The following is a 22,970-nucleotide window of genomic DNA, read 5'->3' on the forward strand; positions in this document are numbered from 1 at the left end:
CATTCCTCTTGCCCTTTATAGGTAAACTACTAGAAAAGGCGTCTATATGTTCCTACTGTAGTTACCTCCAGTTCTCTGGAACGCCTCCAATCAAAGTTTCCTCCCCATCCACGTCTTAAGGCACTTAGTGTGAACTCAAACATTTCTTACATGAATGCCTGGAAGAGGTCTTGTTAGGAGGTTGGCAGCGGTGGATTTGGGAAACCTGGTAGGGTGTGTCCTCTTTCCTAAGATCAGGAGTGGCACACCCTTAATACAATTTGTTTGGCTTAGTAAACGTTAGCTGTTATCTTTTTTTTTGGCTGCACCTCACGGCTCGCAGGATCTTAGTTCCCCAACCAGGGACTGAACCCGGGCCCCAGGAGTGAAAGCTCTGGAGTCCTAACCACTTGACTGCAGGGACTTCCCATGTTAGCTGTTAATCAGAATATCTTATTAACAGAATGCTTGTTTTTCATTCTCCCTGCCCCCCATTTGTGTACCTCAGGTACACAGGTACCCTGGCCGAACAAAGGCCTAGGCTAGCTAGCCTAGTTCATTTTTACAACTAATATTTTGAGCACTTAATTCATATAGTTCAACCTAGGCTGTGCTGAGTGCTGTACATGGATTAGCTCATCCTCAAAACAACCTTCTGGGGTAGATCCACATTTTCAATGGAGGAAACAAACACAGAGATTAAGTAACTTATCCAAAGTCACACAGATAGGATGAGATGGAGTTGAGATTTGAAACTAGGTAATTGGATACCACAGCCTTGACTCTTACTGCTTTACCTGCCTCCAAGAGATTTAAGGCCCTCCCTTCACACAGCTTACATGAAACTATCCTGGATTGATAGGGGAATTAGACTGTCTTTTAAGGCCTCCGTTAGCACCCCACCTTCCTCTGGTAACTCATTTCAACAAAGTCAGAGGTTTTGCTTAGGTATAACTTAAAACCCATTGGAGGGATTCCCTGGCGGTCCAGTGGTTAGGACTCTGCACCTCCACTGCAGGGGGCATGGGTTCAATCCCTGGTCGGGGAACTAAGATCCTGCAAGTTGTGTGGCCAAAAAGAAAAAACAAAACACAACAAAAAAACCATTGGATTCACCAAACATCTTAATCCCAAGGACTCTCTTGTCCTAAGGAGTATGTCCTTACCACTAATGGCCACCATTTTCCTGAGTCCGTTCTTTCCCATGGCCTTTATCTTTTGTGAATGGTATCGCTGTAGTCATTGATAGTTATTTCATATAGAATCTGATCATATTTTCAGGAGCAAAATAGTTGATACATAGCTTAGGATAGTTATAGAAAATCTGAAGGTATGAGACTTTCTAGCTGTGAGGGCTAAAACTGTTTTTTCACTGTTGAGATTTAAATCCATCTTTTGTTTGTTTTTGGCCTCGATGTGGCAGGCAGGGTCTTAGTTCCCTGATCAGGGATTGAACCCGTGCCCCCTGCAGTGGAAGGGTGGAATCCTAACCACTGGACCACCAGGGAGTTCCCTCTGTTTTTAATAGAGGAGTCCCCCAACAAATGTTTACGGAGCACTACTGTGGGCCTGATCTTCTGGCAGATTTGGGGGATGTGAATTCCCACAAGATACGGTTCCTGGCCTTATAATATTCTTGCTCCCCCTATTACAAAAATTTTTTTAAAATTTTATTGAAGTAGAGTTGATTTACAGTGTGTTAATTTCTGCTGTACAGCAGTGATTTAGTTATACATATTCTTTTTAATATTCTTTTCCATTATGGTTTATCACAGGTTATTGAATATAGTTCCCCATGCTCTACAGTAGGACCTTGTTGTTTTTCCATTCTGTATATAATACTTTGCATCTGTTAATCCCAAACTCCCAATCCTTCCCTCTCCCACCTCTCCTCCCCCTTGGCAAACAAGTCTTTTCTCTGTGAACAGAGTGAGTCTGTGAGTCTGTGTCAGTTTTGTAGATATGTTCGTTTGTGTATTTTATTTATAAAATATTTATTTATTTATTTTTGGCTGTGCCGCGTCTTAGTTGTGGCACTTGGGATCTTCGTTGCGGCGTGCAGACTCAGTTGTGGCACGCGTGCGGGATCTAGTTCCCCGACCAGGGATGGAACCCGGGCCCCCTGCATTGGGAGCTTGGCGTCTTACCCACTGGACCACCAGGTAAGTCCCTGTGTTGTACTTTAGATTCCACATAGAAGTAATATCATATGGTATTTGTCTCTTTCTGACTTACTTCACTTAGTATGAGAATCTCTAGGTCCATTTTACAAGTTCCTTAAACAGCTTTTATGGTTCATTATTTCTTACTGGGTAGCTGTGGCCCACAGGAATTTAGAACAAGAAATTTAGTTCAACAACTAAAACCAATATTCTTTGGAAGAACTCTGTAGGCTGCTTTCTCTTCAGAGGAATCTGTGTCTAGTACTTCCCAGTTCCATATTCAAGTTCCCTCCTCTCCATTATTCCAACGGTTTTACTAGGCCTTACAGCTTGTTTTTTTTTTTTTTTTTGCGGTACACGGGCCTCTCACTGTTGTGGCCTCTCCCGTTGCGAAGCACAGGCTCCGGACGCGCAGGCTCAGCGGCCATGGCTCACGGGCCCAGCCGCTCTGTGGCATGTGGGATCCTCCCGGACCAGGGCACGAACCCGTGTCCCCTGCATCGGCAGGCGGACTCTCAACCACTGCGCCGCCAGGGAAGCCCGGCCTTACAGCTTTTAATTTTCTCTCCACCTGTTTGATACCAGTTTCTCTTAAAAACACTACTCAGGTCCTTTTCTCTGTTTTAAAACTTCACGTGGTTCCCGCCCTGTTGTCCACGGCATCAGGTTCACACTCCTTGCCGCTGAACTGCGAGGCAGGCCAGTCTGGCCTGGTTCTACGTTCTAGCCTCCTTTCAGTTCCTATTATTCCTTTTCCCATTATTCCTTTTATTTCCCACTGACCACTGAGCCAGACATGCTGAACCATGAGGTCCAAGTGTGTGAAACTGCTGTTTCACGTATAAAAATGGCCGAATATCTACAGTCTAATATGGTTCAAGTTAACACTTGCCATTCCTGCACGGTATTGTGCTTTCATACTTCTTTTCTGCTGAGAACCTCCTCACTTGCTTCATCTGACAAACTCCCACTCCTCCCTTAAGACCCTTGGCAAGGGTCCCCCCTTTCTGTGAGGCTTTCCTGGTTCGCCCGGTGGAATCAGTGACCCCACCCAAGGCTAGCGCCCTGCACGCGGCTCTCCTCACCACGCAGCCCGGTGGCTTTATCAGTCCGCTCCCGAGATGCCGGCTCCCCCTCGTCTGGCCGTGAACAAGCCAAGGATGGAGACCACGTCACGTAGACCTTTGTCCTGCACAGTCCCAGTACTCAGTGTTAATGAATGTTGAAGGAGTAACTGCTTCCTTTATGAACTAATAAGTAGGAATAAAAAGCCACTCATATACATGTTTTTAAAATTCTGATGTCATTTATTGGCACAAAAATTATTCAGATACAACATGGGGTCTAGACATGGCTACGCTTTATATTTTGTGCATTTAGTTTAATGTTTCTTTTGCTCCTAATTCCCAACACGTACTAGACTTTCCACCTCTGTGTCAGCACCTCCATGACAGCATTCCTGTATCCCAAGGCCTTGCTCTAAACACAGAGCGTTCAGACCTCACTGAAAACATCCCAGAACCGTGCTGGGGGAGGCCAGTGTGGGCCTCCTACTGCTCTGTGACCCGCTCCGTGTATCTGCTCAGCCGAGGCCGCCCGGCGATCTGAAGAAACTCCCCTCCGAGTGGCTCCGGGCTTGAAGTGCGTGCAGTGCAGCATCACGGGTGAGGCAGAAGACAGACCCTTCCCACCCATTTTGGCCCATCTTGCAAAGGTTGTTGCTGCCGTCCACGGACCAGTGAGGTAATGAGATGGGCGGGGGTGAACACGTCAGCTTCTCCTGCTTCCGTACAGTTCAGAACCCTAAGCCGTGTCCTCCAGGACCTGAGGCTTCCTGACTGTGCTGAGTTTGCTGTGTCCATGTGGAGAGGATCGACTAGGCCATTCTTCTGTCAGCAAACGCTTATGAGTTCTTCTGTGAGTTAAGTCAAAACCCGTATTTCTAAAGTTGTGAAATCTGTTCCCCCAAATCAATGGCTTGATTTCTGTAGTATTACTGCATTTACTGTCCTGGGAACCAAATCAAGCCTTGTGTTTCTGACAATATATTCTTCAACAGCAGCTAGAAAGTTGGTTCAAACCAACTATTAATATACAGTAGTTCTTTTCATTTACATTTCAAAATATTTAACAGAGCTGAACTTTCTGACCATGGCTTCAGTTTAGTGGAAGCGTACACCAAAGTACAAAAGCCTCAAGAGAAATGCTGTGGGCATGTCTGGGCCTCCAGTTACCAGAAAGGACACCTAAGAAGACAGAGAGAAAAGGAGTATTTTAATAATTTGGGCTTCTTCAGAGCTTTACGTGGATACACTGAAAATGGAAAGAGCAAGGTCTGACAACCCCTGGGACGTTCCCTGAGATTTTCACAACTAATTGTGCAGGACACGCTCATAATTTCCAGTCCAGGGCTGACGCCTGCTGGGGTCCCAGAAGGACACCTCCCCGCCACCCTCTCTCTCAAGTTTCTACCTTCGAGCGTGCCTCGGGCGATTAATCAAAGCAGACCCCAGAGTGGTCCTTGAGGTTACAATCCTGGATGATAAATTTGTCTTTTCATCTCCTTCTCTCTGTCTCTGCTTTGGTTTCTTCTCCTGCCCTTCCTGTATCTCTGAATCGACAGTAAAAATCTCCAAAGAACCCCCCCCCACCCCAAATAAGGGGGCCTCACCTATTCTTCTAAACCAATATAAAATGTAATTTTAATTTATTTTGGTGTTTACCTTCCAAATACACATCCGCATTTCTCCATTTTCTCCTTTTGGGAACAATGAGCACACACGGCAAATACAAACTTTTTTAAAAAGAGATTTGAAACACCATAACACGATTTCCCTTTATGGATACTGCCCCCCCCACCCCACCCAAATCTTCTTCTGTGACTCTGGGATTGGGGCACAGCGTGGGGTCCTGATTGCTTATCTGAACAGAGGTGCTTTGACAGGCCACTCACCAGCCGATGTAGCACTGGCAGAGGTTTTCATGGGATGTTGCCTGTTTGATGAGCAGCTCAACTTGTGTTGGGACATCCAGCGTTTCATCGTGAGAGAAGTCCCGACCTAGGACGTGAGAAACAAAAGCATCCAGCCTGCACCCGGTTATCCGTCCTTGCCCCCTGTTTGGCTTAACTGTTCCTGCAGCCCAGATCAGTTCCTCCTCATACATGAATATAAAGGCTATACAATAGTTGGATTTTAAATTCTCCTCCACGTGACTTGGGTAAACACCAGTCTCCTCTTAATACATACTCGGTTCTGGAGGGTAAAGTCCTATGGTCGGCTGAGTTCAGGAGTGGCGAAGGTCTGGCCGATGGGCTTATGAAGACTCCTTCTTCTAGTCCATAATCATCCCTGAGTTGGGCAAGTGGCCGAGGAACCCGGTTCTTTTCGATCCTTCTAGCCTCCCCTTCGAGTTCTTCCTCCCGCAGGGCCGCCTGCTTTCATCACACATTTACACTCTCCCACCTCACTCAGGCACTCAGCGTTGCCTGGCCGGCTGTGCTGCTTCTCTGGCAGTGCACCTTCCCATCTCCGCAAGGGCCACTCCGAGTCCTCGGCTTTACCTGAACGTCCCAGCCTCTCCTCTGGCGCCTCGCCCTCACCAGCGCCCTCATCTCCCCTCTACGATTTAATGGACTCGCTAGCGCACAGTGTGTCGGGCAGTGTTCAAGGTGCTGGCTTCCTCTCCTTCCTTCCTGTTACCCCCCAGAGCTGTCCCTCCTCCCCTTTAAGGCCGAGATCACCTGCACTTGGCTCCACCACCCACTGCTTTCTTAGGAGCCTTACGTCAACTCTCCTGCCTCTCACTCATACCTGCAAACTCTCCCCCTCACGTTCTCACTTTTTATGTAAACACGTTCCTCTCCTATTGAAGGAAAAAAAAGCCTCTCCAACTGCTCCTTCTCCAGCTTCATCCTCTCTCCTGCCTGCACAGCCAAACTTCTCAAGAGTTTTCAAACTTGTCTCCACTCCCTCGCTTCTCTCTCTCACTTCACATTCTCTTCAATTGCTTTAGTCTGGCTGTCAGGCTCATCACAGCTCTCAGAAGGTCACCAGAGACTTGGAGCCACACTTGATCCCGCCCCACCCCTCATGCCCCATCATCAATCCTTTGGCTTTACCTTCTAAACGGCTCCTGAATCCACCTCCGCTGCCGCCCTTGTCTAATCAACTGTCCAGCCTGCATGACTGTGGCAACTGCTTCCTCCCCTTAGCCCCTGCTCCACCCGTAGCCAGAGCAGGCAGGATTTCACAATGCAAACCTGCCCAGGCCCCCCAACCCCTTAAAACCTTTCAGTGCTTTCCCACTGCCCATAAGACATAGGATAAAAATATAATGTCCTGTATGATCTGGCCCTGGCCTACCCAGAGTCAAAACATTTTGCATTGGGCTCCTCCCACCTTTCTCTGGGGCAGTTAAGACTGGCAGGCTTTCGGACCTTTTTTCTTGCTATACTCCCTCCTTTACCTGGAACAATCTGCCCTAATCAACTCCTCTTTCAGATTTTAAGCTCATGGGTAGTTTGGTGAGGAAAGCTTTTCCTGAACTCCTGAACTTAAATTCCCTGTTATCGGCATCAGAGCCTCAGTCTCTCTCTTTCACTCACAACAGTATTCCTCTTTAGATTCTAAGCCCCACAAAGGCAGGGAAGCTGCCTGTTTTTACCAATACCGTTTCTTTAGCATCTAGCACTTGTGGGTGCTCAATAAACCAATATGCCTTGACGACAAAGCTTATGTGCCAGGCCCTATGCTCAGTGCTGGGCCTCCTACGTCTCAGTTCATCCTCACCGCCTTCTGAGGGGTCTTTTGCCTCCCCGCCTCCCACCCCCAAGTCACACCATCTGGTTAATGTGACATGTCTCCTGTTCAAAAGTATGTGTTTCTCCCCTTCCATGTTCTCCACTCCATAACAGTTACCTGAGCACAGATGGGCAATGAATCAAGTGGTCAGATTTGCTCTAATATCAAGCCATGACGATAAAAAAAGTTTTTCCTGAATTTGGCTCTGGACCCAACAGAACTTTACTGTTAAACTTCACTGTTTTAACAACATTACTTAAAGAAAGTTTATTGGTCATTAGAGGATCAGAGAGGGTCCTTAACTGATGGCCTCAGAGACACTCCAGTTAGCAGCACAGGGTCAAAGTTTAGGCACCAACACCACTGGAAACTGGGCCAACCACCCACTAAAGGAGATTTTATGTCCGTTTCAAGTAAACACATACACACACTCACCAGTGAGCTTATCTCGAACTCTGTTAATAATTTGAATAGCTTTCTTATTTAGGGCCTCTGGTTTCACCAAACCGTCTCCAACTGGAATACACAAAAGTAGAAATAACAGTAAGATTGGATCATCACAACAGGTTCAATGGATGCCCCTGTTTTTCTCAAATATTCACTTTGTAAATGTTGAGTAATTCTTCTTCTTTGTCTATCTTTGTCCTCAGAATATAACGAGAAATTCACAGGATCTTTTCTGCTCAAAGGCAGTTTTGTTGCTTCCTCTTACTGGCCCTCATCATGGTGCACACAGCTGCTATTTTCTTAATGAGCTAGTCACTGGTGCAATTCCTCAGAGGTTGGACTTACTGAAAGAATGAATAGATTCTGGCACTGTGGTCCCTGTTTTCTTATGGGCTGGTTCCCCAAGTTCCACACCATCCAAAATTTCTAGGAGGAAAAAAATCAGTTAGCAGAAAATTCAAACACCAAGAAGCCACTGTTTCAAGGTATTAGCTCTAATTCTTCATGTACTATATTCCCTTTAACACTTGCCCTACCTATCTCAGAGGGGAAAGGAGAAAGGAAGTGTTATGTTACTCTTTATGTATTTAAAAGTTTTTAGTGAGTTCCTGGGTGGTCTAGTGTTTAGGATTTGGCGACTTCACTGCTGTGGCCCGGGTTCAATCCCTGGTCAGGGACCTGAGATCCCACAAGCTGCAGGGTGCAGCCAAAAAAAAAAAAAAAAAAGTTTTAAAATCTGCAAAGCATGAATTTGCAAACATACAGCATTAATAAAATGTTCTGACATACAGAATAGGATCACGAGTCAAAGATCCGGTAACAAAATTTGGTTGGACAAAAACTGGTAATAACATAAAGAAAACTAGCTTTCAATGGGTCACATACATGACTGAAATGTTATTCCCTGGAGGAATTTATACATCAGTTCTGGGGAGAAAAAGTCCACAAGCTTTAGGGTTGCCCTCCAATGACTGTGGCCTTCAGGAGAGCAGAGTCTACAATCAGAACATGAAGTTCTTTACACACTGTCCTTGGACATCACAGGCCTTCAAGCTGAAGCTAGTGATAATAATACTTTTATTAATGAGTCCCTGGAATTTCATTAAAAAATATTTATTTATTTATTTCTGGCTGTGTTGGGTCTTCGTTGCTGTGAGCAGGCTTTCTCTAGTTGCGGCGAGCGGGGGCTACTCTTTGTTGTGGTGTGAGGGCTTCTCACTGCGGTGGCTTCTCTTATTGAGAAGCACGGGCTCTAGGCACGCGGGCTTCAGTAGTTGGGGCACGCGGGCTCAGCAGTTGTGGCTCACGGTCCCTAGAGCGCAGGCTCAGTAGTTGTGGCGCACGGGCTTAGTTGCTCCGCGGCATGCGGGATCTTCCCGGACCAGGGCTTGAATCCGTGTCCCCTGCATTGGCAGGCGGATTCTTAACCACTGCGCCACCAGGGAAGTCCCTGGAACTTAACTTTTAAGCCACATAAAAACAACCAGGTCCACCAGCACCTGGTGCCCCCAGAACAGGCTGTCCTAATTCCCCTCTGCAATAATGTATTAAGGAGGTGGACCCTGAGACTTAAACCAGTAAGTATCACGTAATTTGGGTGAGGCCAGTCATCTGTATGAGGCCCCCCAGACACCGTGGGTGATTCAGGTATTTATGATATCCAGTGTAGAGTCCAAGCTATTCATAGATGATACCAATCCAGGATCCCAGTTTCCTGCCGAGAACACTCTCTTCCTTTCTACACATCCAGATTCCATCCATCCGGTAAGGCTCAGCTTAAATTCCACCAGCCCACGATCTCCCTAAACCACTGCAGTTCAGAGTGATACCTCCTTTCTAAGGCCCACCATCCCTCTGTTACCAACCAAATTATGTGGTACCTGTGCAGTGCCCTGTTCTCTTTATTATTTCATATATACTCCGGTCAATTCCATAATGCTTCTTCAGGGCATTCTAGGTATCTCACATTCTTTCTGCACCTCTAAACACTATTTGGCTTAGCTAAGTAACTAGTTGCAAATGTTCCGTAAGTATTTGTAGAGAATATTTTACTGTTACACACCCTGACAGTACTTCCTAAGGGATGACTGTGTGGGATGTTGTTAGATGCGGGGGTCAAAGGGTTGGGCTGAGGGTAGGCAGCAAAGGGCAAGGGTAAACAAAGTTAAACGGCTTTACTTTGAGACGTCTCAGAGCATTTAATACGCTGACCCTGTTCTGGCTCTTGGAAGGACATTATCTTCTTGGAACCCTGTTCTGTGGACCACATTCTTGGAAACAATGTTTCATGTGGTTTCCCAGCTCCTCAAGCAGCAGGGTAAGTACATTTCTGCTGCTTCCATCTTCCTATTTCTGAGCTATTAACAAAGCTTTAGGATTAAGGTATTATAGCTAGTAATTTCCACAACCCAGGCACCATTAAAGGGCAGGCTAAATACAGGCTAATAGTCAGACATACTTTTAATTATGTTTTTACAGGTAGATTAAGATTGGATAGTTTGAGCAAAATTTCTGAGCCTTAGCTACCCACTCCTTCCTGAGAGGCATTAAAGAAAACACACGTTAGGTGCTTACTACTTTAAGCCATGCTTCCTAAAGGCAGTGACCAAGCTCACCCTCTTCTAGAAACACTATGGACAGAAAAGGACAGAGTCTGCGACCCTCAGGGGATGCGCCCACCTACTGACTGGCCAGCAGAGTAGGAATCCGTCCTCGTGCGGGAGCGCTTGTTGCCTTTGGTATTTGCTAGGGAAAGAAATAAAGGGAGGATTAAAAAGTGCTTCAAACTTTGACTTGAAAACAACTTGATTGATATATTTTCTTACAATCATAAAAATATAATTTTCCCAAAAACTATAACCCCTAAGAGAGAACCAAAGACGTATTGCTCGGGAGAAAATGGGTAGCTGTTAGCACAGGTATCCCATCCTGAGGGACACTTTATATGGTTGAGCTGGATTCAGACAAGGCAAACCAGACAACAAGGTGCAAGTATGACAAGCACAGTGGAAGAGACGCCTCTTGTTAGTAAACACCTTCTAAGGAGGTAGGAAAAAAGAATAGACTGAGATACTGCTGAGATACCACAACTGCTTGCAACTCCTGTCAAAATTCCATCTGCTACTCAACATGAAACCTAAACAAAAATCATTAAGAGTACTTAATTTACCCTGAAAAAGGTTTCAGTTAGTATCTAAACTGATGACTGGAGTTTTCTGTCTTAGTTAATAAAAATACTTGAGATTCATTTCCAGCCACCAGAGCAGCTTTGTGAAAATGTAATGCAGTAGCCTAGTAATGTGTCTTGGGCTCCGCGCTTGCAGGGGGACAGGATCGTGAAATGGAATGCGTCAGATACTCCCACTTTGGGAGGGTGCGGACTCCAGTTCCCAGGCACTTGATAAGACTCACTGTCCATCAGCCTCCAGTTCAGCAAGGGGTCGTAGACGAAGGCTTCCAGCACGGCCATGACGCTGTCCTTGTGCTCCCGAAGCACTTCCATCACCGTGTGGCATGTGATTCTGTAGTTGCCGTCCAGGCCCGTGACCTGCAGACGGGCCAGAGCCATTCACCACAGAGCTCACCAACACTGGCCCCTGAAGGCCTTACAACCGAAAGTCAGACAGTCAAGAGGGCGTGTCACCTCCGCTCAGGAAGACGACTTAGCCCATTACTGATGGGCCAGGCTGGGAACGTCTTCAGAGCAAAGGGTCAGGTCAGGACTGTGATTCATATGAAACAAGGCCTGGAGTAAAGGTTGGTAAGACTTTCAAAGACTGATCATTTCTAACACAATGGAAAATACCAGGAAACGACTACAGAATAACCTGGGCATTTGGGGAACTGGAGATCTAACAAGGAAGGAAGTCTGTCCTCAGACAGGGCTGGAACTGTATTGGTCCCACTTCAAATCAGCTCATTACCAATATCCACTCACCTCCATAGCATTGGTCAACATTCTTGTTAGTCTAAATGGAATCTTCTCTGGAAATTTCTCTCTGGTCATAGCAACCTAAGGATAATAAAGGGAAAAACCAAGTCCACTGGTTAGACTTTTCCTCAGCTGAAGCCAGGGGCAGGCAGGTGGTTTTCCTTTGCATCACCAGCACCGACTTCAATTAGAGCACAGAAAGGAAGCAGCTTGAGTTTAGTGACGGGTCTTGTCACTGGGATCGAATAGACAACTAAAAATAAAAGAGAGAGGGTGGGGGAGAGGGAGAGGAGGAGAAACGGGGAGAGGGGGAGAGGGAGGGTGTGGAGAGAGAGAGATTGGAAAGAGAGAGGGAGAAAAAGAGAGAAAAAGACAAGTGTGCATCACGCCTAGGCCTTTGACCAGCAGGCCATGTCGAGGATAAGGGATTCCTCCACTTAAAGAGGGTGTGTGGGGACTTCCCTGGTTAAGACTTCGCCTTCCAGTGCAGGGGGTATGGGTTTGATCCCTGGTAGGGAACTAAATCCCACATGCTTTGCGGCCAAAAAACCAAAACATCAAAAACAAAACAAAACAAAAAAACCAGAAGCAATATTGTAACAAATTCAACAAAGACTTTAAAAATGGTCCACATAAAAAAAAAAAAAAAAAAGAAACTTAAAAAAAAAAATTAAAAAGGACTTCCCTGGTGGTCCGGTGGTTAAGACTGCGTGCTTCCAATGCAGGGGGCGTGGGTTTGATTCCCTGGTCGGTGAACCAAGATCCCACATGCCGCGTGGAGCGGCCGAAAAAAAACAAAGGAGGGTTGTGAACCGTGCCCCCCACCCCCCTTTTTCTGAGTCCAATTACGGCAAGTATCAAAGAGCACGGAGTTCATTTATTAGACTGATTTTCTATCACCTTGGTAGGAGAGGCAGGGGTGAGGATACTGCATTTTGGGCTTAAGTTTGCCTAAATGGTTGGAGGGGGGTGGAAAGTGGTCATCCGGGAAGGTGAGGTTACGTGGTGTTCTGGAACGCGTGTTCACCTCAAAGCAGTCCCCAAAGTCAATGTGCAGGATCTTCCCGCTCAGCCGGTCCAGCATCAGGTTGGATGGGTGTCTTTGAAAAACAGAAGAGAGACCGGGGGAGGTCAAGAGAGCAGCACAGATGAACAAATCCCCAAGTCTGTGAGACTCTAGGCCAGGGGCTGGCAAACTACAGAACGCAGGCAAAATCTAGCAGCACCCCTCCAACTTTTCTAAGTAGAGTTTTACTGGAACACAGCCACGCTCATTTGTTTATATATTGTTTCAGGCTGCTTTTATGCTACAGCGGCAGAGATGAGTAGTTGTGACGGAGATCGTATGGCCAGCGAAGCCTAAAATATTTCTTATCTGGCCCTTTACAGAAAAGGTTTGCCGACCCCTGCCCTAAGGCTCAAATGAGAATTGATCTGTGTGAATCACAAGCTGCCCCATGATACCGAGACACTTTGCTTTCCCAAGGTCTTTGGTCACAGGATAAATGGTTTCTGGCAGTGCTGGCATCTCAGGGTGACAAGGTTCTATCTTCGCTACTTGGCACCTATCATAGGGTCTCATCTCCCTGAGCCCCTGAGCCAGTTCAACAGGTGTTTTCCTAAGTATTTTTTGGATCCTAGTTCCCTGACCACGGATTGAACCGTGCCCCCTGCATTGGGAGCACGGAGTCTTAACCAGTGGACCACCAGGGAAGTCCCTCTGAGTTTTTTAAAAACAGGAATTTATTATTTCTGTGGGATAAAATTTTTTTCTCTCTCAAATAATTGCATGAAACATGATCTCAGGAGAAGAACAGTAGACGTCAGAATACTAGTTTTTTTTGGTTTATTTTGTTTTGAATTTCTGAACATTCCTAAACTACTTTTTCAGTCAGTACACTAGGATGAAATTTATTATGTAGGAATATCAGAAGGATCTACTTTGGTTGGTTTCAATTAAGGAAATAGAATTATTTATCTTAGCATGGTGGTGATTGATAAATGTTTATTGAATCAATAAAATCAACTGGATTTAAAATGGGTTTTAATACATTAAACCAACCTATGGAGAAAGTAGTACCCTTGAACTATTGTTTTTCTTCTCTTTAGTTTGATGTGTTGTTCTGTTGGCATGACAATAAATAGGGGACTAAGGTTGATGCCCCCAAAAGCGCCTAAAGTACAAAATACAAATATTTACCAAACGGTCATAAATCTCACTGGAAAACAAAATGAAGCCATTCAAGAAAACTACAATGGCTACAAAATGAAGCCATTCAAGAAACAAGACTCAAAGAAACAAATTCACTCACCTATCGCCCAGGCCCAAAATATACCCAACCATGGACATGACCGCTAAAGAGCGGGTGTAATTGGTTCTTCGATCAAACCACACCTAGAACACAGGAGCACACGTGAACCAAGCCTCTGGAAACTAACTTGTTTCAACATAATTATACCCCAATCAGTTGTTTGCTTATAGTCCATCAATAACCAGTTAGAATGTATAAGGGAACCAAAATCACATTCATAATTACACAGATAAACTATGCTCAGAATAAACTTAATTAGAAATGTGCAGAACTTAGATGAATAAATAAATTAAACTTTGCTTAGAAATATAAAGACTTGAGTAAGTGAAAATATCCATTTAAGGATATCCACTTAAGATTGAAAAGATGTAATATCCTCCCAGATTATTTAATACACTTAATGTAATTTCAATAAAAATTCATTGGCACGTTTTTGGGGAACCTTGACAAAATGATCCCAAAATTTATCTGGAAAAAAAATATATGTAAATAGCCAATGAGAAGAGACTTGTATTAACAGTGGGATACTTGAGGAGAAACAGGCAGAAAGATCAATGAAATAGAAATTCTAGAAAGAAATCCAAAGGCATATAAGAATTTAGTATATAATAAAAATTGACTCTTTTAAATAGTGGTGAAAGGATGGATGATTTGGTAATACTAAAATATTGCTTAATCATCTTAAAAAAATAAAATATATGCCTTAACTTTAAATTCCAACTTGGGTTAAGGATTTAAATGTAAACACAAATCTTTTTCTTTCCCTTGTGATAAGAACTTATGTAATTTACTCTCTTGACATCTTTTATATTTATCATACAGCAGTATCATATCACATCACAAATCTTATAATTAGTATAAGAAAAGATAAGTAATCTTGAGGTGGAGACTTTCTAAATATAAAGCCAAAGGTAGACTTTAAAGAAAAGGATTAAAAATCTATTAACTTCTAACATTTAAAAATGCACATCAAAACCAAAACAAAAATTTCAAACCGAGAAACATACTGTTAACAAAACTGAAAAACCAAATAAATAGGAAATTTATAATACATATGAAAAAGATTGAACAGCTTTAATAAAATACTATCATAAAGCAATGGGTGAAACTTGAAACTATTAACTACTGCTAGACTGCATGGCTCGCCCATTCAATTTCTGCTCTAAAGGACTGCCCATCATCCACAGCTAATCATTACAGAGACTCGTCCACCAGGTGCACAGGAACAAACGAGAAAACCATTCCTGACCAGAGGGGGTGCACCAAAGGGCAGCGGCACGAGTGGGGTAGGGTGCGGTGGGGTGCCGTACCTCGGAGCTGGGGCTCTTCAGCCACAGCAGCTTGGCCAGGTCGTCCCCAGCCGTGTTGTTGACGGCGTGCTCAAACACCTCAACCTTCTGCATCAGAGTCAGGTGGTCGTAGTCCGGAGCCATCTGCACCAGGACACAAGGGCTGTGAGGAAGCGGCCTGAGACAGGCAGCTCACACCCAGGAAGAAACAAGGCTCCGTGGCCAGGCAGTGCTGGGTTCTAATTTCCCCACCACCGCCAAAAGGAGAAGGGAAACAAGGAAAAGCAGTGGCCACTCTAACCCAATGACCACAGGAAGTGCCAGGGCCTTGCCTCAGTACCAGCCTACCGGTATGAACAAGAACACTGGAAGGTTCAAGGATTCGGGTAACCAACAGTTCTCGTTCTCCTCACTCACACACCTACTAAGCATCATTTCCCCATATGGCCAGGCAGCGCTCTGTATACATTGTTAGTATTCAGTAGATACGTGCTGCCTGATGAATAATGCTGTCCAGTCTCACGGAAGGTGATGGAAACCTAATTTCTGGGCTTCAGGGTCCTTCCGTTTCTTAGAGAAGGTTATCTGCTTTAGGACTCACATCATTAATCCTTCGTCAACAACTAATTCCCTCAAACAGATTTTTCAGTGATGGACACGTACAGGAGAACGAGAAAAGCAGCTTTGTACAGATTCCCTGACTGGTGAGTTTTGCCTCTGAGACACTGAAGGGTTGGGCCTGGCAGACGCATCACATACCCGCAGCATGATGCGATGCTCAATGTTGAGAAGGATCTTCTTTTTCTCCCTGTAGTCCCGGATGAGGGCGTGCAGCGTGTCACAGTGGGGGACCCAGCCGATGAGGCCCGAATTGGTTGATAAGGGAATGACAGCATATCTCTGGATGCTAAAACCCAAGGGGAAGCAGGGTCATTGAGCAGAAAACAGTAGAACTTTTTTTTTTTTTTTTTTTTTTTGTGGTACGTGGGCCTCTCACTGTTGTGGCCTCTCCCGTCACGGAGCACAGGCTCCGGACGCGCAGGATCAGCAGCCGTGGCTCACGGGCCCAGCCGCTCCGCGGCATGTGGGATCTTCCCAGACTGGGGCATGAACCCGCGCGTCCCCTGCATCGGCAGGCGGACTCTCAACCACTGCGCCACCAGGGAAGCCCAATATCTATGTTCTTAACAGAAAGAGGAGGAAGAGAAGACTGAGGACAGGAAGGGCTTGGCAGGGCTGTCATCCTGTAAGGGGAGAACACATTGAATTTGTGGAATCTCCAGTCTAAAGGCCACAAAGTATTCCTTTCTGAATCCTCTGGAGGTTATCAAAGGCATTTCCCATGAGAACACTCTAAAAACCTGGAGAATTCTTCTCTTTGACACCTTGGCTATTGATGACTTCCTGTCAGGTATGTAATTATTTATTTGGCAAAGGTACACGACCACCTGGAGAGATGTTAAGAAATAACTAGAAGATTTCTCAAATCAGTGCCATTTTCATGGCACCCTGAATACCTGAGGTTTTTCCGAAGAGATGTTGGGTCATTGGCCAGAAGGGTGTTGACCAGGCCGAAGAGCTGCATCACTCGCTCGTCCTGCCGCAGATCTTCATGGCCCTTCAGGAGGAAGACAAACTCGTGCCCGTTGCTGCCTGTAAAGAATGGGGGGAGCAGTCAGCGAGGATCAGAGGGTCTCAATCCCACTGGCTGGTGGACCACCACTGCATTCACAAGTCTGTGGACACATAACTTACCCAGTTGTACTGTCCCTACAAAGAGAAGAAACACTCCCTAGAACGGATGAAAAGAATGGCCCTCCTGTTAATGGTCCCCCAACGAGATGTTGTTCAAATCAACGTAAGTAAAATTTTTTATAAACTCTGTCTTCGAGGGCCAGGAACAAGTCTGCACAAAGATGGTCACTCTACATATCCCCTCCCCAACCCACTTTCTGTCCTTCTCTGTCCTGCTCTGACCCGAGAAGCCTGACCCCTAGAGACCACATCCCCTGGGCTCCCCTGTGTGCTTGGCCAATGGGGGCGGTGGCAGGAGGTCAGAGGGTGGGAAGAGGGAGAGGTCAGGGTACTTGCCCCTGACGACTGGCCAGGCTACGGTTCTGGAAGTAGCTCCCTCCCACTGTCTGAGCCACGGCTTCTAGGGGACGGCCTCTCTGTCCAGGTTACAGCCCTTGCCGGGCTCTGTGCCCTCTTCGGGCTGGAGGTTGGGGGTGAGTACTAACTTCACACTACCGGCTCTCTTAACTCAGCCACACCTCCGGAAACAGTCCTTCGGTAAAGTCTCTTTAGTTAGACGCTGCTGAAAGCTGACCAACACGTGTTTTAGTATTAGAAAAGGCCAGCCACGGAGAGACAATAACCCGTGGGCTACCATTCGCTGCTGACGGTGAATAATCACTGCTTAAAAACCACGAGCACTGTTAAAGGCAGGAGAGCTGAGAGCGCCGGCACAGCACTCAGGCCTCCCGAAACCACACCCCCAGGGAACAAACCTCACTGCTGGAACTGATTTCTACTTCAGTCTGTTCACCTTACACAACATTTCCCACAAAGAGAGAATGTGAGAGTAAACAGGGACACTCAAGGCCGGTGCCCTTCCTTCGACGTGGCCTGTCACCTGCCGTGCTTGCATCCGGGGCCTCCTTCTTGCCTCAGCAGCTCCCTGACAGCTGCCCACCCACCCATCCTCCACATCGCAGGCCTTCACAGCTCCCTTCCACCAGTTCAGCGGGGGGGGGGGGGGGGGGCGGGGACGGTGGGGAGGAGTGTTATGCTTCACTTAAGTGAGCCCGGCTGTATGAATCAACGAGGGGTCCCAGGGAGGAGACAGTAAGGAGAAATGCACTTTTCCCTACTCGGCTCTCAATAAACGGGAGAAAGATTAGTCGTGTGGACAGCAAGCAGTCGTTTCAGGAGAGGGGAGGGGTCCACCAGGGTGAGAGGGAGACTTGGGTCCTTACCCGAGTCTCGGGTCCGCACGACGGTCCTTACCCATAAGCGTCAACTTCCGGGGCCTCTGCTTGGATGTGATGACTTGTAGAGATGGTGCAATGGACTGAATGCGAATGATCGGCTGGTTGGGGTCATATGTTCCCGGCACAGCCAATTCCAGGTCCCGGCACATCAGAAGTTTTGGGGACACGTATTGCAGCTCTAAGGATGTGAGCTGTGAATAATTACCACAGGGTTTAGTTTTCTGCCTCAGGGAGGAATTTAAATGCCATTTAAGTATTTTTCAATGGGTTGCTAATAGCGATGACTTGTCCCAAAGCCTGCAGGTAGAAGTGGAACCAGGTGCTGGGGGGGTTAGTGTTAGAATGTTCACAGACAATAAAACAGAAAGGACTATAATGACCGTTAACCCTGCTGGAGCCTCAAGATCCTACCTGAGGCAGCTGCTTTGAGATTCGTCTGAACACGTGGTAATAGAGGTCCCAGGCTTGGGTGAGGTCCTTGACATTCCCTGATTTCATGTATTTCCTGCACCACTCTTGGGCCTCCATTAAATCTCGACCATACGCCTGAGAGGGAATGCAGGGGAAATTTGCAAGTTGTCATTTGTGTTGACTAAGCCACAAGGCTGAGTCCCCAAGCAGACAGCAGAACTCCTTGGGAGCGCACCCTGGCCGGAAGGCACTGGCCTGGATCGCTCAGCAGGGAAGCTTGGCAGTATTCCAGCCTCAAAGTCCCATCCTCAGGATGGCTTCTCAGGTAAAGTAAGTTTGGAAGAGAGATGAGATGGCCTCGTGAGGAATCCCACAGTTTTCCAATTAAAGTTTCAGGAGGGTTCTTGTAACTTAATGACAAATAAATTTCTGGTGTTTTATATCCTATGACCTCCCTCCATCAGAATACATTTTCTTCAAGTCAGTAAAGAGGTTAGAGGGAAAGGCGTCTGCAAAAGGCTCTGGAGTCCCGTCAGTTGACGCTTTTTCCTCCCATACCTGGTTAAAGGATGTTTCCTTCAGAGTCTGGGGTCCCCGCTCCATCATAGCATGCAGGGGCTCCAGCACCTCGAACATGCCTTTCACGTTCCTCTCCCCAAAGTACAAGCGAGAGGCCTCTTCCAGGCCTTCGTGCCACATCTCATGCCAGAGAATGGCCACTCGGATCAGCTCCTCACTCACCTGGATCAGAAAGGGGAAGGAGGGAAGCACCAAGGATAAGCTAAGCTCAGGAAGGCCTGTCTCGGAGAAACAGAAGGTACTCTATCTGGCAGCCAGAGGGAGTACGCAGCCCTCTCATGAGGAAGAAAGACAACCTCACTCAAGATGTCTGCTTGGTGACCAGAGGCCGTGAAGTCTGCCCCGGCCCTGACTCACCATCATGGCCTGTTGCACCAAGGTGTTACTATGCTCGCACATGTTCTTCAGAATCTTGTTGGCCGCATTGTGACGGGCCGTGGTGGTAGACTTAGAAGCCACCGTCAGTGGGTAGATGAGGGCCTGAAGCAAATACAGAAGGAACATTTGCAAACTCGTGTGAAAGGAGGATGACAAGAATATGATACCGACACTTGTCTGAGTCTACCAGGCAGGGGCTATTCGATCTTGGCGGGGGTTCTTTCTTTCCTGGAAGGCCCCTGGGTCCCAGAGCCTGCCAGCTGGGCAGGCCCTCCCGGGGGCAGGACAGGACGCTTGGCTCCCAGTGGCACTCAGATCTCTAGAGCAGCTTTAGGAAAGGCTGACCACCAAATCAGAAGGTCAGCAGTTAGATGAGAAACTGCCCGGGTCTCCACGTACCTGGGGGTGGTACCGACCAATGTCTGTGAGAAGCTGGTGAATGAGACGTCCCACCAAGGGCCTCGGCGTATCAATTCTCGCAATGAGCTGAGGTATAACCTGATATTCAGAAAGACACAGTGTGCAGCATGAGATGTGGAAACAACTCCGGTTATTCTTCTGAGCCACGAACAGCTCTTATGACTTGTTTGGTAGATGCTGTTGGGCTTGGAAATGGTTCATTCTCTTCAGTTCTCTAAAAGGAACTGAAGAAAATATGGAGTCTTGACCTTGGGGTCGATCCCTACTTCCTCACCACCGTACAGCACATGCTTCCTTGCTATTCTCAACAGTGTATGATTCTAAGAGGAGGCAGACGAGGAGCAAGATCTGACCCATCCCCATCTGTAAGCAAGTGTCCCCACCTGTAACCAAGTACCTCACCTGTAACCAAGTATCCCAACCTGTAGCCAAGTACCCTCTCCTGTAACCAAGTAGCCTTACCCATGACCAATTGTCCTCACCTGTAACCAAGCAGCCTCACCTATAACCAAGTACCCTCACCTGTAACCAAGTGTCCTCACCTGTAACCAAGTGTCCTCACCTGTAACCAAGTGTCAATCTGGATCGCTTTCACCCCTTCTACTAAGGCTTCGTTTACATCTGGCCAGTGACCATAATCAAACCATAAGGTGAGGACTCTGGAAAAGAAAAATGAAAGTCATAGAAAATTTAATTTACCAGCTTTTTTCTGTTTTTTCATCTTCAAGACTCTTGGGAAGAGAACTGGCAGAATTCCATATCAGTGGCTCTCCAATGTGTTTGGTCTTGGGACTGCTTGGGAGTGGGTGGGTGGGGATGGTCAGCGGTGCTCGGCCAAACACAGGAAGATCATTTCAAGTGAATGATTATTTCATTCCAGGTAACACAGAGGGGTCACCATGGCATCAGCTCATAACTCGAACAGACGAGCCCATGGATAAGCTTTGCACGTGCAGAAAGAGTTGCCTGTAGCACAGCAGCAACTTGGAAACCTGGCACTTAGCCGGTGGAGACCCCCAAACGCAGGAGGGCTGGTCACCTACAGCCTCTGGACTGGCTGGCCTGTGCCATTTGTTTAGGCCTCTCAGAGTTGCCTCCAAAAGCTGAAGGAATTTCAGCGATATTGTGAGAAACAGCTGCGTTTCTCCTTCCCACATAACAAGCCACACACGGGCAGTCCTTGGGCCACTGCTCCCTCCTCTTTGCAGATTTCACCTGCACAGGTGGGGCCTGGTCAGCTGCAACTCTGGGACGTGCTCATCGGGGTAGGTAGGGAAAGAGGACTTTATGTGTGACTTCTGTGACCTGCCATCCACATGGCCCACCAGGGCTTCCCTTCCTTTCCCTGATACCTGAGCGTGTCCTGGAGGTTGTTGCCTCGTGACAAAGAGATGGATCGGAAGAAGCCCTGGACAGCAGGGACGGTGTACATCAAGAGGGTTTTGGACAAATCCTGTTGGAACACACATATGTTAGTGACACTCTTGCCTCAGCTTTCTCACCTGTAAAATGGGCATAACAGCATACTAAATAGTATCCACTTCAAAGAGTGGTTATGAGGATTAAATCAGCTAATACACAGAAAGCCTTTAGATCAGCACCTGGCACAGAGCAAGCACTCAGTAATGGCAATGGTGCCGTCACTGTTACTATCTTGGGCTAACAGTGGCTTCCTGAACAGGGTGGCAGAGGAGGTGGGGCCAAGGCCCTGAACATGCTGATCTCTGGGCTGGTCAGCTGCCCCAGGCCCTGAACCGAGAGCCTCAGGGGAGGTGGAAGGGGAGAGAAAAAGACAGGGGATGGACTCTGCCGGGCTCTGTGCTCAGAGTGGGCCCGAAGATGTGCAGGCTGCCTTCACACCAGTGCAGAGCATTAGGAGAATGAGCTCAGTCACATGGGAAGCATGACGAGGACCTCATTCTTCAGCGCAGGGGCTACGTCAGTTCCCCAAACCCAAATATATAAACAAAAGGGCTGTCTCAAACAATGCCGATGGCAAACCATGTTTTCTGGCTTCAACCAGAGCTTCCGAGTAGGGCCTCAGGCTCCTATCAGCCTCCATCCCTCAGAGCGCCTGGTGCCTGGGTCAGTCCTTGATGGGGGAGGAAGGAAGGGTACCTCAGTGACCTTCTTCTGCAGAGGAGACGGGGTAGGGCTGTTCTCAGTGCTCTCAGCCTCGCTCTCGCTGTTACTACCCTCGGTGCTGGTGGCAGTGGCCGTGGCCGCTGTGGTGGCGGCAGTGGCCACATTGGTGATGTTGGCCCCGCTGGCATGACGCAGTTTCTTCTTCTCATCACGGGCTTGGTTCTGATGTTTGTAGTGGAGCACAGCCTCGAAGTTCATCACAGCCCACGCGTGCCAGGCCTGCGGGCGGGGACAAGAGGACAGACATCAGGGCTGTGACATCAGCAGGGGCAGGAAGCTCAGGCATCAAGGGCCTTGAGGGGCGTGAGGCCACAGCGGAGGAAGAGTGCGGGCCGCCCTTTCTTCTCAGTGGTCAGTAGAGCAAATCCTCACTTCATGGAACACTGGGGAATGGGGCATTTTACTAAATCCAATGCAATTCATTCATTTTGGGGTGCATCTGCTGTATCGGGGGCTGTGGTGAGTGCCGTGGGCGGGGTGGGGGGCACATGAGGAGGAACAAGCTATGGGCCTTGCCTCAGGGACCTGCTAATCTTGTAGAGTAGGTTACTCAAAAACCTAAAAACAGGCAGAACACAACCGGGGCAACGAGAGACAGACAACGGGAATGCCAGGGACGGGCGGGCAAGGCGTCACAGAGGAGAGACTGCGGTGGGTCTTGAGCAGCCTTAGATGGGCAAGGACGGCACAAGAGGGCGACAGGGAGGGCATCCTGGCAGAGGAGGAACAGGGACAGAGATGCAGGCTGGGCAAGCACGGCACAGTTCACAGGAAACAAGCAGACAGATGTGACTGAAGCTTAGGGCACACGCAGGAGAGCAGCGAGGGGGAGCCCAGCAAGGCGGCGGGCTCAGACCGCGGAGCGGCCGGCACGTGAGACCAAGGGCGTCCCATCTCATTCTGTAGGAAATGGAGTTTTTAAAGCTGAGTTAAAAGCTGGGCTTCAAACATTCCTTTGGCAGCAGATATAAAACAGATTATTTAAGAGGGCAGAGGTTCAGGGAGTGAGGGTGAAGGTCTTAACCAGGCCAGAGGACAGTGGGGAAGGGGACACACTGAGAGCACAGGACCACCACGGAGGGTGACTCTTGGTCATTGTTCATCCCTCGCACCTGGCTCGGG

The 22,970-nt window shown here is 47.5% G+C and overlaps 1 protein-coding gene across 1 annotated transcript in view; it reads right to left on the reverse strand.

Annotated features, from left to right (window-relative positions):
- Positions 1–3,425: 3,425 nt before the first annotated feature.
- MTOR (mechanistic target of rapamycin kinase) overlaps positions 3,426–22,970 on the reverse strand; it is a 121,023-nt gene continuing 101,478 nt past the window's right edge. The window contains exons 39-58 of the mRNA XM_060088967.1: positions 21,822–22,067; positions 21,056–21,156; positions 20,266–20,362; positions 19,683–19,781; positions 19,263–19,385; positions 18,885–19,067; positions 18,327–18,461; positions 17,932–18,106; positions 16,440–16,575; positions 15,682–15,829; positions 14,944–15,066; positions 13,634–13,716; positions 12,349–12,421; positions 11,328–11,402; positions 10,802–10,937; positions 10,070–10,135; positions 7,736–7,816; positions 7,379–7,459; positions 5,095–5,200; positions 3,426–4,387 (exon numbers count right to left, since the gene is read on the reverse strand). Of these exons, the coding sequence (XP_059944950.1) occupies positions 4,372–4,387; positions 5,095–5,200; positions 7,379–7,459; positions 7,736–7,816; positions 10,070–10,135; positions 10,802–10,937; positions 11,328–11,402; positions 12,349–12,421; positions 13,634–13,716; positions 14,944–15,066; positions 15,682–15,829; positions 16,440–16,575; positions 17,932–18,106; positions 18,327–18,461; positions 18,885–19,067; positions 19,263–19,385; positions 19,683–19,781; positions 20,266–20,362; positions 21,056–21,156; positions 21,822–22,067 (2,283 nt within the window). The 3' untranslated portion in view covers positions 3,426–4,371. The remainder of the gene's footprint in view (positions 4,388–5,094; positions 5,201–7,378; positions 7,460–7,735; positions 7,817–10,069; positions 10,136–10,801; positions 10,938–11,327; positions 11,403–12,348; positions 12,422–13,633; positions 13,717–14,943; positions 15,067–15,681; positions 15,830–16,439; positions 16,576–17,931; positions 18,107–18,326; positions 18,462–18,884; positions 19,068–19,262; positions 19,386–19,682; positions 19,782–20,265; positions 20,363–21,055; positions 21,157–21,821; positions 22,068–22,970) is intronic.

Source organism: Mesoplodon densirostris, chromosome 2 (genome assembly GCF_025265405.1).
Source record: "Mesoplodon densirostris isolate mMesDen1 chromosome 2, mMesDen1 primary haplotype, whole genome shotgun sequence".
NCBI classification, from domain to species: domain Eukaryota; kingdom Metazoa; phylum Chordata; class Mammalia; order Artiodactyla; family Ziphiidae; genus Mesoplodon; species Mesoplodon densirostris.